General features: G+C 41.7%; 1 protein-coding gene across 1 annotated transcript; it reads right to left on the bottom strand.

The window, feature by feature from the left end:
- Positions 1 to 3,478: 3,478 nt before the first annotated feature.
- Positions 3,479 to 9,775, bottom strand: LOC124120266 (thioredoxin domain-containing protein 17-like). Its single transcript, XM_046483049.2, has 4 exons — positions 9,576 to 9,775; positions 9,134 to 9,215; positions 7,977 to 8,058; positions 3,479 to 3,809 (listed from the first exon to the last, which is right to left on the bottom strand). Exons 1-4 carry the CDS (start codon positions 9,712 to 9,714, stop codon positions 3,741 to 3,743), a joined length of 372 nt encoding a protein of 123 aa, XP_046339005.2. The 5' UTR covers positions 9,715 to 9,775; the 3' UTR covers positions 3,479 to 3,740.
- Positions 9,776 to 9,803: the final 28 nt, after the last annotated feature.

The raw sequence follows: 9,803 nt of genomic DNA, 5'->3' as shown, positions 1-9,803 counted from the left end.
TCACCTCACCTCACCTCACGTTCAAATTGCCATTGATCACTAGCAAACGAGTTCTGTCTCTCGGTGATTCCTCCTCACACCATAACACTTCTTCCTCCACAACACAGCTCTGAGCGTGACATTCACGGCAACGTCGGTATACTCGTATTTCGACATCGCCGTGATAGAGGTGAAAACGAGACTCGTCGGTAAACCGAACCTGACTCCACTGAATTGCCGTCCAACGGACTCTGTCTACGCTACTGCAGACGCAATCGGCGGTGATTGTTGGTCAGAATCATTGGGCGTCTGACTGGTCTCCTCGCAACAATATCGTAACGTCTAAGACGTAGACATACAGTGTGTGCCTATATTCGACAAAGGCCAACGATGGTTCTGGCAGTGATTGTTGCAGGCTGTAACTGATTTCACAGATGGGTGGTTCGAATCCAACAATCTTGACGAACGCTCGTAACGGGGGGGCTTTCCGCTCCTTGGTCGTTGTCTGACAGTGTTTGTTTGCTGCCATAACATCCAAATGGTGTGTCTGTGCACGTTCAATCGCCTGGCAACTTCACGCTGCAACGTTCCTGACTGGAGCATACCAATGGCTCTCTAGCAGATAGACGTGGCACCTCCAAACTTCAAGTAATGATTGAAATTTGATGTTTTTCCGTGTTGCAGTTGTCGAGTGAATGTCTACAACACGCGTGCTTTTATTCCCTGGTTTACATAATCAATTATATGATTGCTGCATGAAAGACACTTTTTGCCATCAGATCATGTTTTTCTGCTGAGGTTGCGTTTTGTGCTACATGTTTTCATATTTGGACACCTGAAAATCTTTAGCACCAGGTGTTTGCGTAAAGATGGGGCATAGCAAGGGTTTCATTAGGCTGGATTCCAAGGCTGGTACCATAACGCTACTGCCCCGAACCGATCTTCTTCCACGACACAATCACCTCGACGTCGGTACACTTGAATCCATCCATTGCTGTGGCTGAGGTGAAAACGAGACTCGTCAGTGAATAGAACTTCTCCCCACTGCATGGCCGTCCAGCAGAGACGCTGTCTGCACCACTGGAGACGTGCTTGACGGTGGTTTCCTGTCAAAATGGGACGTTTGGCGGGTCTTCTGGCGACAATCCCTGCACATCTGTGGCGACGACGTACGGTTTGTGAAGATATTCGTCGAAGGCCAGGGATGCTTCTTGCAGTCACTGTTGCTGGCTGGAATCGATTTCGTAGGTGTGTTGTTCGAATCCAGTTGTCTTGTCGATTATTGATTACGCGTGACCTGCCACTCCGAGGATGGTCTGACTGTATTCGTCTGGCGCCAACGTTGCCATAAACACCGAATGGTGTTTCTGTGGGCGTTAAATTGTCTTACAAGATCACGTTGACTCGATCCTGCTTGAAATCAAGCATACTAATGGCTCGCAGACACTCATTTTCGGACAGGCGTGGCATTTCGTAATGTTGAACAATTGCGTAAGTTTCTTGTTTTTCTGAGTGGTTGTCAGCACGATGATAAACAATGCATATGGAATCCCAATAACGCACATGTTTTTTATACCCATTCTTTGGTAGTGAAATGCATGGGGCTTGTATAAAAGTCAACTTTTGCATGGAATGCATGCTTTTCTGTAGCAGTTGCGTTTTTGTGACTTGATTCCATACATGTACTACAATATTGAAAACCAAACTTTACTTGTTTGAAAAATACACTAAAATATTGGTGTCACAGGAACTTTTGTTGTTGAGTATATAATTCATGCCATTTCACGATACAAGTATGTTTATCTTGTATTTTTTTCGATGTGAGGGTAAATGATGCTTAATAGACATTTCACATCACAGTCAACAACTGTTTCAGTCATATCACAGCAGGACAAGTTGAGTCAAATACTTTAACCACTAGGCTACCCCACTGCCCCTATGGCATCTTGAAATGGAAGACTTGAAATGATTATTAATAATTAAGTGTTGTGTGATACTGTCTTTCATGCTCATGTCTCATGTATTGATGAGGATGGCCATATTGCGATTGAGGATGCGGATAAGATTTTTATTTTTCAAGTAGATAGAGGTTAAGTTTTTATTTACGCAAAATTTTGAGCTGTGTTTTTGATTTTTATACATGTCTCACTGTGTACTCCAGACTTAAAGCGTCTTGGAAAGTTCTTGAACCATCAATAAAACTACAGGAACATAAAATGAGTGAGTGAGTATGGTTTTACGCCGCTTTTAGCAATTTTCCAGCAATATCACGGCGGGGGACACCAGAAATGGGCTTCACACATTGTACCTATGTCAGGAATCGAACCCGGGGCTTTGGCGTGACGAGCAAACGCTTTAACCAGTAGGCTACCCGACCGCCCCGAACATAAAATGTGTTCAGAGTCAAATATTTTCAAAGGGACTAGTGACCGTCGGAGGTGAGGTCATATGGAGTGTATTAAACATCGCTTCAACATTATTGGACCTACATTATTGGACCTATATAGTGCCATGGGTGTGTGCGTGCGGCGGCTGGTTGTACTAGTCAGGACTAGTGGCTGTTTTATTGTGCTGGCTCAATGAGACACATATCACAGTTTAATACTGACACCACACTGACACCACACTGACACAGTATACTGACTCTGAGCTGCCAAGCGCAAGGCAGGGAAGCAACAAGTACCATCTTTTGGTATGAAGCGGCCAGGGATTGAACCGCCAATCTCCCACTCTCTGGGCAGATGCTCTATCCACTACACCAGGGAGGCAGTCTGTGTTAGAGAGTGCAAGAATTTTTTTATATATTTTCACAACTGTTGATGTCATTTTCCTTAGTTCTATGGTTTCCATATTTAAGTTTTAGACCAATATTTAAATGGAGGTTAATGCAGTTAAATCAAACTAACCCAAGGTATTTACACCACAGCGTAGTGTAGCCCCTGTGGTAATGTTTATATTTGTGGTCTCATTCTAGTTTTGAAGCTCCGTCTTTCAATGGACACATATCAACATTTCATGTTTACTGATCAGGTGGTCAGGCTCGCTGACTTGGTTGAAGCATGTCATCGATCCCAATTGCGTGGACCAATGCTCATGATATCAGTCACTGTATTGTCTGGTCCAGACTCGATTATTTACAGACTGCCGTCATATAGCCATAATATTGCCGAGTGCGGCGTTAAACAACAAACAAACCAACCAACCAACCATCTTCATCCACAGAGAATACCTGATGCCTGCAGAAATAGGCCTACCAGCTATGTAGTCGGTTTACATGCAGCCTGTAAGTATGGAAAGTATTGTACTTATTATGTGCAAACTGTTGAGGGTGTAAGGCGCATCCTTCATAGTTAGGCTCAGAACTTTCCAGTCACCCCAGGCACTGAAAGGGTTACAACTCACGGCATCCTGAAATGAATCTAAGAAAAAGGATATGTAACCATGGTAACAGCTTAGCTGTGATAACCAAATGTCTGTACATGATCAATAAATCACTTGATTAAAAGACGATATTTATTGATTTTACATTGAAAGTTGTTTTGTCACATCATTGAGAGAAAAGACAACAATCTATCATCTTGGAATTCTGTTCCACATTTCACACGATCAACATGATTAAGATATCAGATACTTCAAAGTTGCCAGTCAGACAGCACCCATTTCTTCTGAATATCAAGTTGCACATTGTACCACATCAGAGTCAGCGATCAACAAGCACTCTTATTAATTGTGGTCATATCAGTGTTCAAGGTTGATCTGAATCAGTCCTCCTCAAACAGCATCTGCACCATGGCATCCTTCGCACACTGTGCCTCCTCCAGTCTCTGTGGCTGAAGTACACAATCAAACACAGGATTAACAAGAAGACCAATCTCATTAAAATCAGATCTGAGTTCTCGCTATCGCTAAACATGGGAGGACATCCCATTACGGGTCACGTCAGAACGACCTTTCATCCGACAAATCAAAGCGTCGCTTACCAGATCATGAAAGTGACAGTCTGAATGTGTTTTCTAAACAAGCAACCTCGAAAACGTTAAAACGGGGTATTCCGAACGACAGTTACCGTCAAAATTATCGTCTGTCTCTCGCGTCCGTAGGATAAACATTTGAACGGAGGAGGCGTTGCACAGTACTATGGGAGCACTACAATACAATTGTAACCACATATTAGACATTCCGGGTTCTTTTGTTCAGTTTTCAAAATTTTAATCGAGAACAGTGTCAACATATTTTTCAAGCGTAGTCTGAAATGGAAGTCGCCAGGTTGAAACGAGTGCCGTAAAGCTCAAGAAAGCTGCTTTCTAATTGGCTGATGTCGACTTCTGGTTCTTCGTCTCAGTGGTCGGTCAAAGTTTGCAAAAGGTCGTTCTGACGTGACCTGTAATGGGATGTCCCCCGATCTTTGTTTAGCGCCAGCGAGATCTTAGATCTGATTTTAGTGAGATTGCAAGAAGACACACATATCTAGACCTGCTTACAGAGGCACAGATATTTGGCTACAAATCTGCAGCAAATGTCAGCGAACATTCTCAAACTGGAATTTAAATTTTCAAAATTATCTCAATAGTTTTTACTCAATAGCTTTCTAGAGGTGAGGGGGCACGGGTGGCCCAGTCGTCTAGGGCGCCGCGATTAGCTGTGCAGAGTTGCGTCCCTTGGGCACTCCAGAAACCTATGATGGTGGGTTTGAATCCGATTTTGATTTTAGGTTTGTCAGGTGTGGGTTTCACCGAAGCAGTAAATGTCTGAGACCTGCATACCTTCGGGCTTTCCTCCCACATTAAGCTGACACGCTGTAATATAACTGAAATACTGTTAAAAGCGGCATTAAACCCAACTCACTCACTCACTCACTCTAGAGGTGACTTTAATTTCACTGATACAAGGACCAATTTGTACATACTTTGGAAGCCTAGAAACATCCCTGGCAGGAGTGACTTAGGTTGGTTCAAAGCTGCTTTGAACAGCCTGTCAGTCAAAGGATGCATGTATTGGATGTTCACCACTTTGGTGAAACCCAAGGGCACAGGTATGGGCTAACAAACCTAGGAACATAATCGGGGCGAACCTGGATTCAAACCCACACTCGTTCGTTTCTTGCATGTCTAAGGGACGCAACTCTGCAGAGTTGTCTTTCATTCACTAGTAACAATAGCAATCTGGAATTTCAAATTTGTATTTATATATTTTCAACACACCTATTAAATTTCAGGCCATTACTTTTGTAAACCAACTAAAAAACTTAAAAGACCTAAGTCATCCCATTAAATGAGTGAGTGAGTGAGTGAGTGAGTATGGTTTTACGCCGCTTAAGCAATATTCCAGCAATATCACGGCGGGGGACACCAGAAATGGGCTTCACACATTGTACCCATGTCGGGAATCGAACCCAGGTCTGCGGCGTGACAAGCGAAAGCTTCAACCACTAGGCTACCCGACCGCCCCCCTCATTAAATGAAATTAGGGTTCGCTTTTAAGGCCACAATTTTGAATTCTATCTATGCTCAACCCTGATTCAGAAGAGGCATTGTGATTGGTTGTTGGTAACAGTGCATGAGCAAGTGAAATGTTTAGAGCAATGCTTGTGTCAAGAGAGATGGTGACATCACGTTCAAAAACAAAGCTGTGGTGACAACATGGACAAATGGGTCAGGATGGTCAATGTTGATACTTGCCAGGCATCTAGTACAAAATATTTCCCTAAAAATATTAGGGCTGGGACGATACATCAACTGTGCAATCCAATCCGTATCACGATACCTCGCCCATGATCTGATATGTATCACGATACTTGTATGTGCTCTTATCTGTGGTGTGTAAACCAAATCTTTCATAGACAGGAATGCCAAATCCTGGCACACTAAAGATTTACATTTGGAAGTGTCAAGTATAGTAAATGGATGAAAATATTTATGTTTTTACTACTCATTTTGAGTAGCAATTCGTGTTTGGTGTAACATTCATTAAAGAATACATTTAAGGTAAGAAACAATACTTTTTTACTTAGTGTGCAGTTCTGATTGCATCTTCCCGAGGCAAGAGAGTTAACTGACTATAAAAGTCCAGTTTCCACCCTTGCCGAACTAGGCTGGAATTACTGGGGTCGATTGTAGCGCCACCAGTGGCTATTACCAGTCATGTCTCTTCTAAGCCTCTCCTATTGACCAATCAGACTCCACCTCTCGTATCACTTGCGTTTGCTTCACACAAAACGGTGGCGCCCAGTCAAGACGATCTGATCGATAATCAAGATCTATATTGTGATAAAACGGGTTTTACATCGCGAAATGCATCAAATCACGCGACCACCTTGATTAAAACATGAAAAGATTTGGAAAATATCTGCTGACAACGAGTTGGCGGTGCACATACTTTGCAAATCCTGCAATTGACCAAAATCTGCACGAAAGTTTACAAACCGGAGTTAGATTTCGGTGCGCGATTTTGATTGGACTATACATAGACTCGTTAATCCAGCCAAAATGTAACTCCATAATACCAGCCTAGTTGGCAAGGGTGGAAACTGGTCTTTTATAGTCAGTTAACTCCCTTGCCTCAGGAAGATGTTCTGATTGATACTTGCAATCCCCCGATGCAATGATATATCGTCCCACTTCTACAAAATATGTCAAATTACCAACATAGCCCATTGAAATATAAGGCAATTCTTATCACTGTTTAACTTGTCCCTTTGCAGTACAACTTGGGAGCCCTAAATCACTGAACCTGTTTGTCATCCCCACTTGACATACAACAGTCACACTGGTAGTTTATGGTCATATTGTCACATGACAACACAATTACTTCACAATAGGCTGGTCAGATTTAATATTCATATTTTAGGTAAGCTATGTCAGCAGTTATTGGTGGTATAATCATATTTTCGGGCTTTATTTTTTAAAATTTTTACGTCACTACAGGACTATAAACATGAAAGGTTATAAAAAAGGTCTTCTTGTGAATCTGCAAGTTGTAATTGAATATTTCATGTGGGTTGACTTTCAAATCAACAATTTTCTTTAAATAATCAGGATAAACAAGTTCAATATCCATGGATCTCAGAACTCTTCAGACCTGTGAAGATCAGGGGAAGAATAGGACTTCAGCAACCAATGCTTGCCGTAAAAGGTGACTATGCGTGTCGTAAGAGGCGACTAACGGGATCGGGTGGTCAGGCTCACTAAGTTCATGCATGTCATCATATCCCAATTGAGTGGATCGATTATCATGATGTCAATCACTAGACTGTCTGGTCCAGACTCGATTATTTACAGACCGCCGTCACATAGCTGTAATATTGCTGAGTGCGGCGTTAAACAACAAACAAACAAAAAAACACAACTCTTCAGATGGGCCATGCACATGATGCGTTTGAATGGAAATGATTTGTTTGGAAGAACCAGAACTGTTTTTGTTTTTACGGACAACTGACGACAAATACACACAGTATTCATTCACACAAAACGCTTCTTACCAATTTAGGGGCAAAGTTCTACATTGTTTCTGACACATGGGTTACCAGTACCTCATCCATCAGTTACCATGGTTACTGCTTATCAAATGAGCAAAAAGGAAAATACAATTTTGTTTTCATCTTTTAAGTGAGTGAGTTGGGTTTAACGCCGCTTTTAACAGTATTCCAGTCATATCATGGCATGCCAGCTTAATGTGGGAGGAAAGCCTGAAGTGATGCAGGTCTTAGATGTTTACCACTTCAGTGAAACCCACAAGCATGGGTATAATGCTGACAAACCTAGAAACATAATCAGGGCGAACTGGGATTCGAACCCACAATCATAGGTTTCTGGCGTGTCCAAGAGACGCAAGCGACGCAACTCTGCACAGCGAATCGCGACGCCTTAGACGACTGGGCCACCCGTGCCCCCTCATCTTTTAAGAAAGAGGAACAGGTGAATATATTTTCGAAGTAACAGAAGAAGACTTAGTATTGCATGCGTAGATTTGACTATCAAATCATACAGACTGATGCTTACTTTTCCAATTCTCAGTAATGTGGGAACACTCTTCAAGGCAAGATTTGGATCTGTGCGGAAGATGTTGCTTTTGTCTTTCCAGCTGAAATACATTTGAAAGATTAAACACCTTAAAACTGAATAAAAAAAAATATGCAATAATAACCCCACCTCACACCTACCTCCAGGGGTCACATGATACTTTTGAATGTTGATAGTCTATACCGTATAGATATGGTAGATGGTAAGCAATAATTTATAGGGTTATTTTGACTTGATAATGAATGCTGTTATTGCGTTAACGGACAGAAATTAGCACTAGCCTGCTATCCTGGACCATTTTTGTTAATGTTAAGGTATCCTAAGGACTAGTAATAGAATTTAAACATTTGTGGGGAATTAATATATGATATCACTATTTGGGCTACTGGATTTTCTTGGTTAATTTCCGTCCGTGATTAACATTTAATTATAGAACATTCTCATTGACTGGCAACAATTCAACACTTGTTGAAGCCCAATGGCCTGAAACTTAGCATGATACAAACAAATACATGACACTTATGACATCAAATGTCAATTTAAGCTCTTTTCAACCGGGTTGTGGCTAAAGCGGCACCCCAGCAAAACGGCACAGATTGACGAAAACAGAACCATGGTCAGAGCAAAAACAGCTACTAACATGACTAATATTCAATGTAACTCAATGTCAATCTGCAATTGTATACAAGATGCATGACAGGGTGCTGTCAGATCTCAATTCTTCACAATTTATCAAATTGTTTCTTCACACAGCAGCACACTGCTCTGCTCTTCATGGCCCAGGAGTGTAAAGAAAATGTGACACACTTAACATGCTTAACATGCTTAAGATGACCATGATAATTGTGAATAGTGACACATGGTGACAATGATGGTGATAAATAAACCAAGCAATATAAATTAAAAAAACATCTATACTGGTGCCATTTTAGCTCGACAATCAGTAGCTGTTTTTGCAAAAGCAGTGCCATTTTTGCCCGATGAAAATCGGTGCTGTTTTAGCCTGCACCCTTTTCAAACACATCATATATTTGGTTGATTAGAGATTTCCAGTATTTGTGGATGAAATATACACATTATACATGGACAAACCCCCTGTTGAATATTCTGAAACATGTATTAATGGTCATACTTACAAATCACGAGGTCCTACTTTACAGTGGATCAAAATAGCATCTTCTGGTGCACTCTTCAAATTCCTCATCACAACAGGTTCAGCTGGAACAGGTGACCTTGTCTTAGCAACATATCCATATTTTAATGATAGGTGTCTAACTTCAACAATCAACATACACAAACTTGCATCTGTCTGCACAACCACATATTCTGTTGGCCTTATTTGGCTTTAGCTTTACCAGCTTACTGGTCAGAAGCAATCAGGTAGCCTGCAAAACTACGTCTACATCTTGCCTACAGGTTCGTCACGCACCCTACTTGGGCTAAGTCGGTCTTGGTGAATACGAAATCACCAATTAAAAACAGCTCGATAGCAACAAATATTCCAATACTAGGGGGTGTACTGAAGCTGCTGTACATGTGATGTGCATGCTCGGAGTCGGATACTCAATATTTTCTTACCAACGACGCAATCAGGGCACCAGCTCTTCCCTTGATCATCCACATCACCACAGAACAAAGCAAAGACGACCTTGTCTTTGTTCTCATCGGCTGCTTTCTGGAAGGCTTCGAATCCCTTCACTTCGACTTCTTTCACCATGTTGATTTATTTAGGTTGTCCCACGCCTCTCGAGTAATGACCTTTACCTTCGTCAGTGACTACTACATGATAAACTCGTATTTATCATA

This window comes from Haliotis rufescens, unplaced genomic scaffold, assembly GCF_023055435.1.
Source record: "Haliotis rufescens isolate VD_foot unplaced genomic scaffold, xgHalRufe1.0.p SCAF_38, whole genome shotgun sequence".
NCBI classification, from domain to species: Eukaryota; Metazoa; Mollusca; class Gastropoda; order Lepetellida; family Haliotidae; genus Haliotis; species Haliotis rufescens.
Note: the sequence above shows the minus strand (reverse complement) of the source record. Positions and strands in the feature narration are given on the sequence as shown.

Bases quoted from the DNA above. Each gene is read 5' to 3' on its own strand.
- LOC124120266 (XM_046483049.2), bottom strand. From the start codon at position 9,714: ATGGTGAAAGAAGTCGAAGTGAAGGGATTCGAAGCCTTCCAGAAAGCA. The intron at 9,216-9,575 runs GTAAGAAAATAT...CACCTGTTCCAG, and splicing joins GTGCCCTGATTGCGTCGTTG to CTGAACCTGTTGTGATGAGG. The intron at 3,810-7,976 runs GTAAGCATCAGT...TGTGTACTTCAG, and splicing joins CATTACTGAGAATTGGAAAA to CCACAGAGACTGGAGGAGGC.